This window comes from Podarcis vaucheri (genome assembly GCF_965113315.1).
Source record: "Podarcis vaucheri genome assembly, chromosome: 7".
Lineage (NCBI taxonomy): Eukaryota > Metazoa > Chordata > Lepidosauria > Squamata > Lacertidae > Podarcis > Podarcis vaucheri.
The window spans coordinates 79978120-79995077 of NC_138765.1; the positions used below are offsets into that span (position 1 = coordinate 79978120).

Genomic DNA, 16958 nt, shown 5'->3' on the forward strand with positions numbered 1-16958 from the left:
TGACTCTCTTCCTTACAAAAACACACATTCCAGTTACTGATGATAAAACAACTTCCATAATCTGTCAATAAGCCACTAATAACAGCTGCTTTCACACATGCACGCACACACACACACTCTCTCAAAGACACGTGACAAATTTTTCATACTTGGAATAACTTATTGTTGTCTTTGGTGGGGGACCTTGGACCTGTAGGCCCAATTAGGCCTACCAGACAGCTCTGTTTGGCCTGCGGGACCATCTGAGCCAAGTCACACCTACCTGCTCTAAACCAGACATCATATATGACATCTGTACAGGCAAAAAATGGGTCACCTGGTGTAATTATGAGCCCCGGTATTTGACAGGTAAGTGGCCCCATGAGGGCAGGGAGGAGATTAGAATCTTGCCCACCAGCCAGATTGTTTTCCACGCCTGCCCTGGTATATGTAACGTGCAAGTAGTTTTATAACCTTTTTTTTATTATGCAGAACTCAAGTTGCCCAGATGTTGGCTGGGCCCCAAAGGCTAACTTGATGTTCTATTTCAACCCAGTTTCAAGCCCTGTTATATTATCCAATGGTCAAAACTGATTTGTTTATTATTTTTTCATCAGTTTGATTTAAATAGATAATCTCTGCTCTTGAGGTTCACGGTACAAAGACACAGCACATGAGGAAAAAGAGACAGGAGGGAGGGAGGGAAAAACAAGCTCATGTGTATAAAATCACAGTTGTTGTAACACAGTTAGATAGTTCTGGCTATGCAGATTCTGGCTATCCAGAAGACCAGCAACTCCTTGTCAGTGGTGATTCCTTCTGTCTTTCTTTCTTTCTCTGAAAGCACTATTCCCCCCATTCCACCTGCCCAAGATTAGATCCAGGAGCAGAGCAAGTGACAATGTCCAGGCCAGGAGGGCAGGGACTGTTCATCTTGGGGTCAGCATCTTCCCCAAAGTCTTGATTTTTCCCCAGTATAAAGTCTGGGATGCACACACAAGCACAAACGCTTTCAAAATGCTCTTACGCAGCTCCTGTTTGTATTTCAAACAGAAGATCCCAGCAGGTTGTATATCTGAGTCTCCATCTGCAAGCTGATAAATTATAAGGATCAACATTATTGTCAAGTAGATTCGGCTCTCTTGAGGAGAGGGAATTAAAAATGATGTGTGTGTTTTTCAAAAAAGAAACGTTTGTGCTTCTTCCAAGATTTAAGAATATGTGTGGTCCCGCTCAGCCTTTTGTTTTGAAGTATAAAACATCTTGTCTCGTTCTCCCTTTTGACAAGCTGTGGAAAGGAGAGAGAAGTTAGTGCTAGAAAGTGGCAGCAACAGAGCAGCCATAATTATGATAGAGGGTGGGAAAGGATAATGGCCAATTTGTCAGTAGGTGTTGACAAGAGAGATAAAGTTGGAAGTAATTAACTGCTTGACATACAGGGAGTGATGTTTCTGCCTGCCAATGGGACTGTAACGGCCATTTATCACTTTTACAATGTACTACAATGAACCACTCTTGCTCAAGGAGCAGGAAAGACATGGGCGTCCTTAATCCCCCCCCCCCAGAACATCAGAGATTTATCTCCCATGTCCATCTATTGTCTCAGAGGTGAAAGAGTCCTGGCTTGCTGTTTTGTTGATAAGGATAATGTTGGTGCTAGCAAGTAATTGGGTGCCGATTTGGAAGCTTACAGCCTGCTGCAGGGGATGGATAACCAGGGTTTTATTACACCAGTGCTTAAAACTCTACATAGCTTCTCATAATTGGGGCTTGACCTTCGCCAGGATCTAACCTTGTTGGTTCTGTGAGTCTCTTGGTGACGTTCAGTACTGTCAGGAGGCATGGTGTGCTTCTGGACTTCCTGCCAGGGACAGAACCAAAGGATGCTATTTTGCAGTAGCTCTGATCCCTGCTTATGGGTTGGTCCCAGAGTATAGGGATGAGGAATTCCTGTTTGGCACCTAGACCATTGGTGTATGCCTGCATTCTTGGCTTGATTCTGTCAACAGACTATGAACTTGTCTGTTTTTAAGCACTGTACGTGAGGCAATGGCTTAGGAGAAGAGTTGTGGTTCAGTGGTGGCTCTCACAAAAGATCGCAGTCACAAATAGGATTGTGTAACAAGTAGTGAAAGAGACCCTGCTGTCTGTCAGAGTTGACAGGATTGAGCTAGCTGGGCCAGAGGCCTGTACTGGTATAAGGCAGCACCGTATATCTTGAGTGAAGGGATATAGCTCAGAGAAGGTGCCCCCGTACCTTGTATGGAGAAGGTCCTAGTTTCAGTCTTCTAACTCCTGTTAGAAGTATCAGGTACAAAGTGACAGACAAAACCCTGCCTGAGACACTGGGAAGCCAGAGCAGTGCTTCATTGACAAATATACTGACATGTAATGCTTCCTGTGTTCCAATGTAAATGTAAAAATCTCCCATATTGTAAAGGTGTGTGTGCACGTGCTGAGAAGCCTGAGAGAGGATGCTATAGAAAGAGGTTCATGACTAAGATAAAAAAATTGAGCCAGGACTTCCTTGCTGTTCCTCTTAAGAGCTGTGCTACAGTTCTGTACATTCTTATTATCCAGAGGAGTGATAAGCATTTGCAGTTCTGTCTGACTATTGCCTGCAGTTTGTCTAAATGGGAACGTATTAGCAGGGCTCTAAAAAAAGGTCCTCTCTCTTCCTTGTGCAATATCCTAGTGGTAAACTTACTCTGAGCACTTACGATTTGCTCTTACAATGAAGGGGAGTGCATAGGCAAAAGGTTGCCATCAAGTGGGCTTCATGAAATCCCAGCCAACCCTATAAAACTAGAAAGTCACAACGCAAAGCAAGTGTGTGTGGCCAGAGTGTCGTTGCCTGCCCTTTTATAAGTCGGCCAGGTTTTCTCCAGAAGCCCATAAAACCCGGCATGAATTTGAATCCTTTCATAGGGATTGCAGTGCTGGACTCAGCTGGGTAGGTCTGCTAGGCTCAGAGGGTACCGGCCTGGCCTACGCTTTCTCCAGACAGGAGACAGGACAACGAGGTGTTGCTGTTCTACCACGTTAATGCAGTGTTCTCGAAGCATTGCCAAAAGAGAAGCTCATCGGCACATCTTGTGCTGGTTTGTTTTGGGGTGGGTTTTCTTTTTTGACAGACTCCAATGCAAGAACTGTGGATGACTCCATCCTTGCATATGGTTCTTTGCCAGCCTGGTCCCCCACAGACTGTAATTCCCATCAGCCTCAGTGACAGTAGTTGTTAACTCTTTGCTATTTTGTTGGTTTGCTGCATCAACTGCAAGAATGTGAGCATCCAGCCATCCGTACCAGAAACTGGTGAACTCAGATAGGGGAAGGGGAGTGGGTAAAGCAGGGTGAGGAGAAGAATGCACCAGCCAGGGAAATAAAGTGAAGCTATTCACCACTAAAGGGACACGGGTGGTGCTGTGGGTTAAACTAAAGAGCCTAGGACTTGTCGATCAGAAGGTTGGCGAATCAGAAGGTTCGAATCCCTGCGACAGGGTGAGCTTCTGTTGCTCGGTCCCTGCTCCTGCCAACCTAGCAGTTTGAAAGCACATCAGAGTGCAAGTAGATAAATAGGTACCGCTCCGGCAGGAAGGTAAACGGTGTTTCCGTGCGCTGCTCTGGTTCGCCATGCTGGCCACATGACCCAGAAGCTGTACGTCGGCTCCCTCGGCCAATAAAGTGAGATGAGCGCCGCAACCCCAGAGTCGGCCATGACTGGACCTAATGGTCAGGGGTCCCTTTACCTTTATTCACCACTAAGAACCTAAGAAGAACCTGCTGGATCAGGCCAGTGGCCCTTCTAGTCCAACATCCTATTCTCACAGTGACCATCCATATGCCCCAAATGGGAAGCCAACAAGCAGCATTCAAGCACAAGAGCATTCTCCCCTCCTGTGGTTTCCAGCAGCTGGTATTCAGAAGCACTGCTGCTGCCTCCCAACTGTTGGGGGAACTGGAAACAAGAGGACAAGAGAAAAAGTGAATGTCCAATGCGTGCAGGCCCTTCATCAAGGCTTTTCATATACAGAAGTTCAGTCTCTTGGTCTCTCTCAGTAGAAGAAAACAGTATAATACATAGATTGAACTTCTGTATTTGAAACTCCCCAATGAAGGACCTGAGAGGTCCAAAATTCATTGGATATTCACTTTTACTGCTGCCGCTTTGCTTCCTGATCCTGCCCCCTAAATTTGCTGGGCGTTTCTGCCCCACCTTTTGCAGAAAGGGGACAGTTGATGCTTCTTCAAGAGAGTAGCAAACTGCAGGGCTGAAGTGGGAGAGGCAGCTGTTTAATATAAAATGTTTATTTCTTCTTCAGTCCTTAGGAGATCTTTCTTAAGGGCGCTTAAAACCTCTAATTCTTTTGAGGGATTAGTAGTCTTTCTAAAGGGAGCGGGAAGGGGGACTTCCACCAATTTTTTTTTTATAAAAAAAAATTTATGGATGCCCATAAAGCCCTTGAATATGTGGATGTTCAAGAGGAGGAATAGGCCGCGGGTAGGAAGTCCTAGCTTAAGGGAACGCAGCCTAGAGGAAATTAAAACAATGACGTGCAATAGACATGTGAGCCTCAGCTGAAGTCCCCTGCTGCCAACTCTGCTAAATCTTGTTCAAAGCCTAAAATCATGTGGCGGCCGCGGCAGCAGCTGTTTGGGGGAATGGAAGGCTTGGTGGCTGAGAACAGTAACTACAGCAAAGGTGTGTGGAAGAATCCTGCCTATGAAATGGGCAGTGCTGGTCTTCTTCTTTTTTTACAGATGGCTTCTCATTTTCAGTATCCGCTTTGTACCAGATTAGCAACTGCATCAGTTGTCCGCATAAATTACTGATGTGACTTGCACTATGACAGTTGTGCCATCCAGGTGTTGTGGGTCTATAACTCCCATCAACCCTGATCGTTGACCATGCTGGTTGGGGCTGATAGGAACTCAAGTCCCACAACATCCTGAGGGCCACAGGTCTCCCATCCCTGAACTAGACTGTCACTTGCCTTTACTGCTGCATGCTACATCCCATCACACACCTGCCATCTTTTGACGCAGGGATGGGGAGACTGTGGCCCTTCAGATGTTGCTGGACTACAACTCCCATCATCTCTGACCATTGACCATGCTGATTGGGGCTGGTGGGAGATGGAGTCCAGCCATATATGAAGGGTACCAGGTTGACTAAGGCTGCTCTATATTCTCCTGTCATTGCACATATAACAGGGGAAGATTGGTAGCAGTGGGGAAACTGCCATTTTATGATTTATGGTGCTATTTAAAAATGTATCTATGCTAGTTTGGTTTGAACTTGTTCCCAAAAAAATATTGTTTGTGGAAGCTGGAAAAGCGAAATATAAATAAATAAAACACTAGGATCTGCCCTAAATGACTTCTTATTCCCACTTACCTCTTTCCAGTATTAACAATAAACTGCAGCAACCAGAGGCAGCAGCCGGGGTTCTGGAATATGCCATGAAACACTTTGGGGAGCTGGTGAGTAGCCTCTTAATTCTCCATCTCCCTGTTTTCATTTTGAGAAGGAGGGCCACAGCTCCATGGTAGAAGATCTGTTCAGCTTGCAGAAGATCCAGGTTCAATCCCCAGGCAGGACTGAGAAGGATTCCTGCATGAAATTTGAAAGAGCGGCTACCAGTCCATGTAGACCATACTGAGCGACAGGGACTCATTTTTTCCAGCTTAGTATAAGGCAGCTTCCTATGCTAGCCCTTCATCCGTAACCTTGAGGACCAGAATCTTACTTTACTTTTAGAGCAGAGGTCCTTTACCTGTGATCCTTGGATTCCGAGGATCACGGGCTTTGGGGGTCCATGAACTTTAGAGAGTGTAAAAATATCACACACACACACACACACACACACACACACACACACACACACCATTTCCTTCCTGTTTCTTTGAAAATTGTCTTTGTGAAAAAAAATTCTGGGGAGAGCTTCCATTAGATTTCCAACAAGGTCTATCACCCACAAAAGGTTAAGTACCACTGTTTTAGAGGAGGGTTCAGACTAGAGCATCTTCTTTGCATGCAAAAGGTCCCCTAGCATCTTCAGATAGGGCTGGGGGCGGGGGAGACCTTTGCCTGAAATGCTGAAGACCCACTGCCAGTCAGTGCAGCCAGATTCATAGTCTGACTTTGGTATGAGACGGCTTTCTATCTGCCTATGAGTGGAACCCATAATCCCCTGATCACATCAGCAAGCTCTGCATCCTCGCCTGTTTTGAAATGATCTGCCTGTGGAGCCCCAGAGGCCAGACCTGCAACGTCTCACGTGGAGGGGCACTGAAGTGTGGCATGTGTTGTGTGTGTGTGTGCAGCTTTATCCTGCCTGCAGGGCCCTCAAAGAATCCGCTGCTTGGCATAACGTCGCAGCAAGAACTGCCAAGGGCTGAGCAGAAAAGAACATTGGCCTAGGGCCCATGTCGGGGCGGGCGGGCAGGAGGGGGTTGCGGGAAGCAAAAAAAAAATCCCAAAGAAATCCAAGTGGTAGCTTGTCCCCTCCCCCTCTCCCCCCCCCTTTTAATCCCTTGAAAATGAAAATCCTTAAAGAAATGAGAGGCTGGTGAAAGTGTTGGGAATTTGAAAACTGTCATTGGTTGGCACTTCTGTTCTTTTTTACTGCTCACCTTCAGAAAATCTGGACTGCTAAGGCCAGTAATAAGGCCTTAGTATCCTTTCCCTTGTACAATGCCCCACGTGCTTGTAGGCTGTCTGTCTGCTGGGCTGTTCCAAACTTCATCCCCTGCTGCTCTTGTTTATATGTGTTGGTGCTACTTAGACTTGGAGCTGATGGCACAGCAGGCAGTGGAGACTGGCTCTGTTAGGGCAAAGGGGATGTTGCCACACCAACCTCAGCCAGCCCCCACCTGCCTGCCTTCTTACTTACCGTACATCCAGACCTGCCTGTCAGCTTCCTCCTCTTCCTTAGTCTCTGTGTTGCCCTTGCAGTACTCAGCAGGCAGGAGAAGGGGGTGGGCAAAAGTAGAATGAGTTGACTCTGCCTGCCATTGGCTCTGGCTTCACCACCTGCTGGTGTCTCTGCCTTCTGCCCTACTGCCCGCAGTGGGCACCAGCCATCAGTGTTTGCAAGGGAGGCTCTACTTTTGTCCTTGGGTCTCCCAGTGGTGTTTGCTGATGCTGAAAAGGGATGGATAGATTTTAAGGGGAGGGAGCCAAGAGCCACATTCATCTTTCGCTAGCCTTCTGGGGGCCACATGCCAGCAGTGACTCTCATGTGGAAACACACACACAGGCACACAGCTGCCCTTTTTCACGTGACCCAGGCAAACCAGCCAGTCATACTAGCCTAGATGGACCAATGGTCTGATTATTATCCATCCCTTTATTTTTCATCCATTTACCTAGGGCTATATCCAACTGATTAGGGGCATGGGTGGTGCTGTGGTCTAAACAACTGAGCCTCTTGGGCTTGCCGATCAGAAGGTTGGCAGTTTGAATCCTTGTGACGAGTGAGCTCCCTTTACTCTGTCCCAGCTCCTGCCAACCTAGCAGTTCGAAAGCACACCGGTGCAAGCAGATAAATAGGTACTGCTTCGGCGGGAAGGTAAATGGCATTTCCATGCGCTCTGGTTTCTATCACAGTGTTCCATTGCGCCAGTAGTGGTTTAGTCCTGCTGGCCACATGACCTGGAAAGCTGTCTGTCGACAAATGCTTGGCTCTCTTGGCCTGAAAACGAGATGAGCGCCGCGACCCTATAATCTCCTTTGACTGGACTTAACCGTCCAGGGGTTCTTTACCTTTTGCCTTTACCTTTAAATCCAGCTGAGCCCTGCTCAGAGTAGATTGACTGGTGCAGGGTAATGTAAACTAATTTGTGTTAGTTGGAACCTTGTAATAGTGGTCTGTTATACAGTGGTACCTCAGGTTACATACGCTTCAGGTTACATACGCTTCGGTACAGCAGCAGCAGGAGGCCCCATTAGCTAAAGTGGTGCTTCAGGTTAAGAACAGTTTCAGGTTAAGTACGGAGCTCCGGAACGAATTAAGCACTTAACCTGAGGTACCACTGTACTTGATTTTGGTATGGATATCTATTCTACCATGTTCAGTTCTAGGTACCCCCTTTACTTTTTGGCATCTCTTGTTGTATGTCGTGTCTTATTAAAAATAAACATATAACAACATTTTAAAAAGAGTAGACCTATTGAAATTAATGAACCCAAGGTAGTCATGTCCATTCACTTCAGTGGGCCTACTTTGAGGTAGACTAGCATTGGATACAACTCATAGGTTTTTATTTTCCCCCTTCCTTTCTGCAAACATCTTCCCAGTGCTGCTTACACAAAGCGTTCCCTCCCATCATGCTAATGGCATAACTATAGACTTCGTGTGAGATGGGACATGAAAGCATATGAGACTTGCCTCTCTTGGGTCTTCTTCTTTACTCCTGCCACTTTCCCACACTAAAATTTGCTATTTTGTTAACCCTCTCTTCCTGCCTCTTCCCCCCTTTTATAGGAAATTCAAGCAACCTGGTATGAGAAACTGCATGAATGGGAAGATGCTCTGGTGGCCTATGACAAAAAGATGGATACAAACAAGGATGACCCAGAACTGATGCTGGGGCGCATGCGCTGCCTGGAAGCCCTGGGGGAATGGTAAGAAGAGCCAGCGTGGTGTGGTTAAGAGTGTCAGACAAGGAGCTGTGTTAAAATCCCTACTTTCAGATGCCCATTGGGGGGGGGGCTCTCTCTCAAACTAGCCTACTTCACAGGGTTATTGTGAGGATAAAATGAAGAAGTGGTAACCTGTGTATGGCACTTTGAGCAATGTAAGGGGAAAGTCAGTTATAGATCCAATAATACATAAATAAAGAGCATCTTATTAGCATGCTAAAGGCCACACGTTCAATCCATGGCATCTCCAGGAAGGAGTGGTATTTGTCCTCTGTCAGAAGCCTGGAGAGCTGCTGCCGGTCAGCATAGACAAAGCTGAGCTAAGCGGACCAATTATCTGATTTGGTACAAGGCAGCTTCCTATTAATCTGTAACTTTATTCAGAACCATGCTGAGTTGTAGAACATCTGCTTGGCATGCAGAAGGTCCCATGTTCAATCCTCAGGTATCTCCAGGCAGAGCTGCAGGAGACATCTGTCTAAAGGCCTGGAGAGCTACTGCCAGTCAGAGTAGGCAGTTCTGAGCTAGAGGGACCCAGTTGTCCGCCTCAGAATAAGCCAGCTTCCTAAACTCCTATGGGAAACAAAAACAGACATTTGGTATATGAAACATGTGCTCTGCCACTGAGTTACAACCCTTTCCATGGTTCTAATTAATGACTTAGAAATATATATTTTGATTCCCCCTCTCCTTGTTTAAACTACTTCAAAAAAATTTGCTGGAAAGTGGGAGTATATTAAAATAAGGTAACTGCCCATTAGCCCATATAACAGTTTGCAAAATGACTTCCCTTCCGAAGGAGGGTGGGAGATGTGGGTAGTTTGCTTTTTGCAGGCTTGTGTGGATCAAGACCCTTTGTGAAGTGAGGAGTCTTTATCCCTAGCAGGGATCTGCAGCATGCACACTGAGTGTGCATATGTGTGTATGAGAGAGAAAGGGAATGTGCTTTTTTTGGAGCCTAATTGGAAAAGACAGAACCTGCATAACGTACTGTGCAGTTCAAGCTGGAGGGTTCAGCAAATCCAAGCCAGTCCTGCCTAATTTGCTGCATGCCTCATGTCATTGAGCCTCTCTGTTTCGATGGGTCCTGACGTGAACCCAGGTTGATGGCACAAGGGGAGTGGGAGAGGGGAGGGGAAGATGCCTGTCGATTGAAGTCACTCCGCAGACGAAGGGGGCTGCACAGAATTACCTGAAGCACCACAACCTGTACCTGATGTTCCCATCTTTTTGCATCCTGGGTGGCAGAACGGGGGGGGGGGGCAGGTGACTTTGTGGGGAGTGAGAAGATAGGCTGCATTGGCTTTACCAAGTCTTCAGATGAATCCGCAACGTTTAAGAACAAAAGAAGCTCTGCCAGCTGAATCAGGTCATTGACACATTCTAGTCCAGCATTTGGTTCTCACGGGGGCAAACCAGATGCCTCTGGAGAGCCTGGAAACAGGATTCGAGCACAAGAGCAGTCTCCCCACTTCCAGTTCATAGCAACTGACATTGTAGGTAGAACACAGCCATTGTGGAATGCAGCTTTGGTGCCTAAAGGTCAGCTAACATCATATTAAAAGAACCATCAGATTCAATTAAAACGAGTACAAATCTGACAAATGAAACCAGTAAAGAGGAGGAAATAGCATTAGTACTTAATGCTAATGCTAAACAGAGCAGCTTAAGACCCAAATACCTGAAGGGAGTCTGTATCCAGCTAAGTCATACATAGGTTAAACCCATGGAAATTTAAATACCAACTTTTTAAAAAACAAACAGTGGCAAAGTACTGCAGCAGAATTTGTGTAGTTTCACCCACCTGTGGCATTTCCTTCTGAGAACCACCTGCCTGCCACCCTTGCCTTTATTGTCTTTTAAGACTCCCAGTGAAGTCTCTTGTGTCCTTCCAGCCCTTTTGACAACCTTAAATATTTTGTTTCATGTTGCTGCTGTTTTGATCAGTTTTCACTTTCAATCAGTGTTGTTGCTCATTAGCTGCCAGCTTTTCTGCATGTGGTTTTATTTGCCTTTTAACACTGTCTTGTTGGAGTGTGTGTGTGTGTGTGTGTGTATGTGTTTAAAGACTGGTTTCAGGGGTGTGTGTGTTTAATGACACTGTATTTTAGGTTACAACCTTAGGTTACAATTACAATTCCCTTGGAGTGAGTTGTCTCCAGCATTAGTCCTATACAGGATAGACCCTTTCAAATTCATGAACATGACTAACTGTGGTCAATTAATTTTAATGGGTCTTCTGAGTAAAATTTGGCTGGCTACAACCCAGTAAATCCAACTGATCTCAATGGGGCTTCTGTGTGAGTATGAATAGTATTCCAGTATCATCAGCAAACTGCAGTTTTGGGTTTATTTTTTCACAAATACTGAATACTGTTTCCTTAATGGAAAGGCTGTATAAAATGTACATTTTAAATAAAAGCAGGGAAGAGGATTTTCATCAAACTGTAACTTTTGCATCTTTGCTTTTTTCTTCTTCCTAGGGGACAACTTCACCAGCAGTGTTGTGAGAAGTGGACCTTGGTGAACGATGAAACCCAGGCGAAAATGGCAAGAATGGCGGCAGCAGCTGCATGGGGTTTAGGTAAGTCCCAGCCTTAGGACTGTCCTTCTCTCTCCTGCATGCACACACACACACATATATATTGGGGGTGGGGTGGGGAGTTTTGCCAAGTGCCTAATCTAAGCACTGAAACAGACAGTCCCTCTAAAATGCTGTTTCACAGAGAAGGATGTATAGCACAGGTAGACATGGGACGGCAAATGATTTGTTGAACGCTGGGGGTGCATTTGCCACATAGGAGAAGCAGTTCTGCAGTAGATATAGGGAGGTCATCGGATTTTCTTCCATTGAGTAGGTTTAAGCTCATTTCTTTCAGGGGCGCTATGGGGCAGCTATATCTCTACAGACGTAGCCCTTCAAACGTTTTCAACTACAACTCCCAACAGCCACAGACTTTTGTCAGGGATGATGGGAGTTGTGGTCCAGGGACATCTGAAGGGCGCCACGTTGGCTACCTCCGGTACAGGGATTAATCCCTTTCTTCAGGTAGATTAGAGGGGATAGATGAGTATGTCCCACTGGATGCCTCCCAACTCTTCTGGCTTATGCAGGTCATGTCTGTCTCTGCAGGTCAGTGGGATAGCATGGAGGAGTACACCTGTATGATCCCAAGGGATACCCATGATGGCGCCTTCTATCGGGCTGTGCTGGCTTTGCATCAGGACCTCTTTTCATTGGCTCAGCAGGTACAGTGTGAACCTTTTTGCCATCACCCGCTGTGGTTTAAAGAGCAGCAACTGGGTATTGCTTTCCCGTATGGCAGGGAAGGCTCCTGCTTGAGGGGACCCCTGGCAAAATGCCCTCTGGTGGGCCTCCTACACAAGGGGGCCCTCCCTCGGCAACCCATGTTGGGATCTGACCATGGTAATTCACGCTATGCTGGCTGGGGTTGATGGGAGTTGTAGCTCAAAACATCTGAAGGGCACCAAGTTGGGGGAGGCTGCTCTAGGACACAATAAATCTTCTTCAGTCTTTATGGTGCCACAGGACTATGCTGTAACAGACTCAAATGGCTGTTGATCAGGCACTTTTGTAAAGTGTCCCTATATGGCAAGTCTTACCCGCCATCCAGGCAAGCAGCAATTCGCAAGCTGGTCTTTGGTCTAATCCTGCATGGATATTCCTATGCTTCTGTTGAGGATTCAACTTATGTTTTGTGAATGTGAAATACATTGTTAATTTTAAGTGGCGGGATCTTGTATTATTTTGGAGTGGTGGTGGAGGGGGCTACATCCATCCTGCCCCACCCTGTATTAAGAGCTGAAGTTGTAGAATGAATTCCTCTTTAAGAAAGAAAGAAAGAAAGAAATCCAAATAAGCCCTGTCAAAATCTGTCTGTGTCTATTGATGTGCACAAGAAAATTCAGCCAGGCATTTGAAAGAGCTAAGGCCTCTGTAATTAACCTTTTTTGCATTCTGGGAAGGGGGTGGGGAAAGAGGGAAAACTCTGGAGGAAAGATTATATAATATATGGCACAACACCCAATGTTTTGGACTTCTCTTTGTGCAGAGCCTGTAAAATGTGAAAAGGAAGCTCTGGCACACATAAAACCTCAAAACCTATTGGAGAAAAATTATGGGATGTGCCTAGGTCATAGTAGGCAGTGCGCTTTCAAGCATACATTATACAGGCACCATAATATTCGTATGCCGCCTTTTCATAGCTAAAGCCAGGCTCAAGGCAGCTTACAACATGAAAAAAAAACCGATATATAAATTACATAAGCAGGGTGGGACTCTGGCCATCCAGCTGTTGTTGTTGGGACTCCAGCTCCCATCAGCCTCAGCTGGCAGGGCCAATAATCAGGGAATATGGGAGGTGTATTCCAGCAGCATCTGGAGGACCACAGGTTCTCCACCACTGCTGTCGAGGATTGGTCCTTGTAGATGCACCTTGGCCAGATCCTGGATGACATTCTGGGAAGCTTTTCAGCTGGTACACCTCTTGATAGTTGGTGTGTCTCCAGGGTCTCAAGCAGAGGGTCTGAGAACGTTGAATTGGAAATGTTGAGGATTCTGCATGCAAGACAGGTGCTCTGCTACTGAGCTACAGCCCCTCTGCAAGCCTGACTCAGCTTGTATGTTCCTGGGCATATGGAGTCACTGTCAGTACTTTGAAGGAAATGCAAGAGTGGTCTGTGTACAAAGCAGGGCAAGGTATCTGTTCTAGAGCAACAGGCAGGAACAGGAAGAAGCCAGTAATAATGGACAACCCAAGAAAGACCCTGGCCAGTCCACAAGATCTTGAAAAAGTGCCACTATCCCGAACAAGTGAAGGAAACAAAGTTCTAGATGTACATGGTCATTTTTTGCTGAAGTGCAACAGCCTCTTTTCACCTCTCCGTTGTTGACTTCCTTTTTTGTCTTTACTTTAAGCTTATTGTACTACGTTTTCAATGTCTCCATCGCCTTAGTAGACCCTTCCTTTCTTTTCCTCAATCAGTGCATTGACAAAGCCCGAGATCTGTTAGATGCTGAGCTGACAGCTATGGCAGGAGAGAGTTACAGCCGTGCCTACGGGGTGAGTACTTTGCTCCTGGCCTCGGGTGATGACCCTCTGTTTGGGAATTGTTCCGGCGCAGTGGTGATTGGGATGGAATGTGATTGGCTGTTTCCTTTAGGCGATGGTATCCTGCCAGATGCTTTCGGAGCTGGAAGAAGTCATCCAGTATAAACTTGTACCGGAGCGACGTGAGATCATTCGCCAGATCTGGTGGGAGAGACTCCAGGTAAAGACACTGCAGAAAGTTTATAACACCAGTATGGTGTAGTGATAATTGATTGCTGGGCTTGGATCTAGGAGACCAGGGTTCAAATCCACACTCAGGCATGAAGTTCACTGACTGACCTTGAGCCAGTCACTCTCTTACCTAACCTACTTCACAGGGTTGTTGTGAGAATAAAATGTGGAATCGTGTAAACCACCCTTTGTCTCTTGGAGGAAAGTTGGTGATAGGTAGAGTACCTAGAGCAGTAGCCATGTCAGCAGACACCGAACTCTCTAGCTCCCCCGAATCTTAGTTTCCTTCCATCCATCCATCCTTTCTACCTCCCTACCTTGGAGCAGATGCGGGCTTGCAGCTTGATAGCCAGTGGCTGCTGACCCATATTAACTCCAGCACCCACCCAGAGGAAGAATTTTTTCCACCGTGGCGCTCTCCTTCCTGTTGTTCCTGCGTGTGCTTCCGTGCGGCACAAGAAGCTGTTTACCTGTTGCTGCCAACGGCTTGCTTTTTGCCCCCCCCCTCTCTCTTTCCTTGTGCCATTTGGGAAGCTGTGACAAAGCTCTTTGCCTCCAAGATTGCATTCCTGTCTGGAAAGTCTCAGAGAACATTCCGCCCAGGAGGAATAGCCCGGAGCAACGGGGTGGGTGAAGTCTGCAACTGCAACTGTTTATAGACTTTGAAAAGTAAGGGAGAAAGAAAAAACAGGACACCGAGTTCTTGTGTGTTTTTACAGCATCTTCCTAACAAATACCAAAAGTCCCACTTTATGTGGACCTCAGGGAGCTTTAGATTTCCTACCTAATTTAGATGTGGGATGGCATACCTGGCTATCTAATAAAGGCACCGTACTCTCTCTGTTTCTCCAGAGCAGGAAAACCTCTTCAGTCTTTCTAACCAATGTTTAATATTCTGTTTTGAATGCAAGGTCTACAGCAGAAGTAAACTCTTGGAGATGTAAACTCTTGTTTTCATTTGGTGCAAATTGCCACCATTTGTGGAAGATGGGAAAAGCCCAGGTGGGCTCTGGGTCTCTCTGAATTTCTCATTGGTTCCATAGGAAGCTGCCTATACTGAGCCAGACCATTGGTCCATGTACCTTAGTGCTGTCTACACTGACTGGCAGTGGCTCCCCAACGTTCCAGACAGAAGACATTCCTAGCCCTAAACTTGTAGGTACTGGGGATTGAACCTGGGAGCTTCTACATGCAAGGCTGATGCTGTGCCACTAAAGGGTCTTTTCCCATCCCACCCCTCCAACTGTTGTTCAAAGCTGGCATGGCCTTCTCCAATTTGACTCAGGCTTTCCTTCTGTCTCCGCCATGGCAGTGGGCATTGAGCTATTGTGGCACTCAGCACAGGTAGGTGAACGGGAGATGCCTCTCCTGGCTCAGCCTGCCTGCCTACAAGGCAGCCTAATTCAAAGGGATGGCCAGGTCAGCGAGGCAGCAGGAAAACACCAACACTAGGCAGGGAGAACAACAGCCAAAGCAGAAATGCAAAAATATCTGTGTGGGGAATGTATTCGCTCAGCGCCGCCGCCGCCCCCCAAAAACCCTTCTCTTTCTCCTTGTTTTTCTTCCTTTTTGATGCAGGAACAAATTGTCGTTGGAACTCAAAATAACATGTTCTTTTTCGGAAATTGAGTCAGACCCCTGTCTTGTTGTTTTGAAAGGGATTTAGGAGGACACAGACGTTACTGCTTTATGTTTTCAAGTCTGTTCCTTTTACTGGGGGTTGATGGTTCCTCCTCTCCGAATTGCCCCCCCCCTTTTTTTCCATTAACGAACATAGTTAACACTGGAGAACCTGGCCGGCTCCTGGAGCTGACTTCTGTTTACAGTCCCCAAGGACTGAAGTTTAGCAGCGTGTGCAGGATGGAGTGGTGTGCAAACTGCGAAAATTAAATGCATATTGCTTGATGTAATAAAGCAGTGACGTTTTCTCTTTAGGAGAAGTTGTCTGTGTTCAGCATTAGCAGGAGCACTAGCCGCTTGTTTGGACCAACGATAGGTTAGATATTCTCTACTAACTGCAACATACAGCAGTCTTTATTTTCTTCTCCTTCCTTCTCTGTCTCCCCTAAGACAGCCTTTTTTCTGTTGAGGGCCACAAGAGTAATGGTTCAAGGAAAACACATTGGTCTCTCCCTCTGTGTCCCCTTTTGCATTTCCAGCTGGTCATTAGAACAACTGGTAGCTAAGAATTTGTACCTGCCTTTGTGTATTTCCACCTCCCGATCCATTTTTCTTCTTCCATCGTGCCATGGTTATGGTTTTCTTTATCACTTTCCTCTATACGTTATGCTCAAAGCATGACAAAAAACCAAAATCATTACAAAAGACCACTCAATACCACTATCCACATAAAAACAGTCCAACATAATAACAAAAATGCATAATATGAAATAATTTCCATTTCAAGTTATGAAAATTAGTAACTCACTGAACAGCAAGAACAAAGCGGGAATGAAGTATGTCTGCTTCTGTTGTCACCTAACAAGGCAAGGACCATAGCTCAGTGGCAGAGCCCCTGCTTTGGATACAGAAGGCCCCCTGTTCAATCCCCAGCACCCCCATGTTGGCCTGGGAGTGTCCCCCACCCAACAGCCCTGGAGAGCTGCAGCCAGTCAGTGTTGACAAGGCCGAGCTAGATGGACCAGTGGCCTGCCTTGGAATAAGGCAACCTCCTATCCTTTCAGCAGGGTTGGGGAAGCTTTGGCCGGACGTTGTTGGACTCAGACTCCCATCAGCCCCAGTCAGCATGGCCACTGGTCGGGGTGATGAGAATTTGTAGTCCAGCTACATCTGCAAGATTGTAGATTCCCTGCTAGATAGTAGCAACAGAGTGAGCCCTTTTTAAAGACCTAGAAAGGGAAGCAGGGCCAATGCCTGATGTTAGCAGAAACAGGGCAAAACGTCCTCTGACCTAGAGAGTTCAGCAAATCTCATAAGATGATGTTGTTCATGGACATGGCTTCACTGCCTGTTACAGCTAGTAGCTACCAGTTGACTTATCCTCTTATGCAAAGGTTTAGGAGCAGAGG

General features: G+C 46.4%; 1 protein-coding gene across 4 annotated transcripts in view; it reads left to right on the forward strand.

Annotated features, from left to right (window-relative positions):
* Nucleotides 1-16958, forward strand: part of MTOR (mechanistic target of rapamycin kinase) — a 98497-nt gene that overhangs the window by 61543 nt on the left and 19996 nt on the right. For all 4 annotated transcript variants that reach the window (XM_082229642.1, XM_082229644.1, XM_082229643.1 and 1 more), the window contains 6 exons: nt 5388-5463; nt 8469-8608; nt 11110-11210; nt 11760-11875; nt 13633-13710; nt 13811-13918. In XM_082229642.1, the coding sequence (XP_082085768.1) occupies nt 5388-5463; nt 8469-8608; nt 11110-11210; nt 11760-11875; nt 13633-13710; nt 13811-13918 (619 nt within the window). The remainder of the gene's footprint in view (nt 1-5387; nt 5464-8468; nt 8609-11109; nt 11211-11759; nt 11876-13632; nt 13711-13810; nt 13919-16958) is intronic.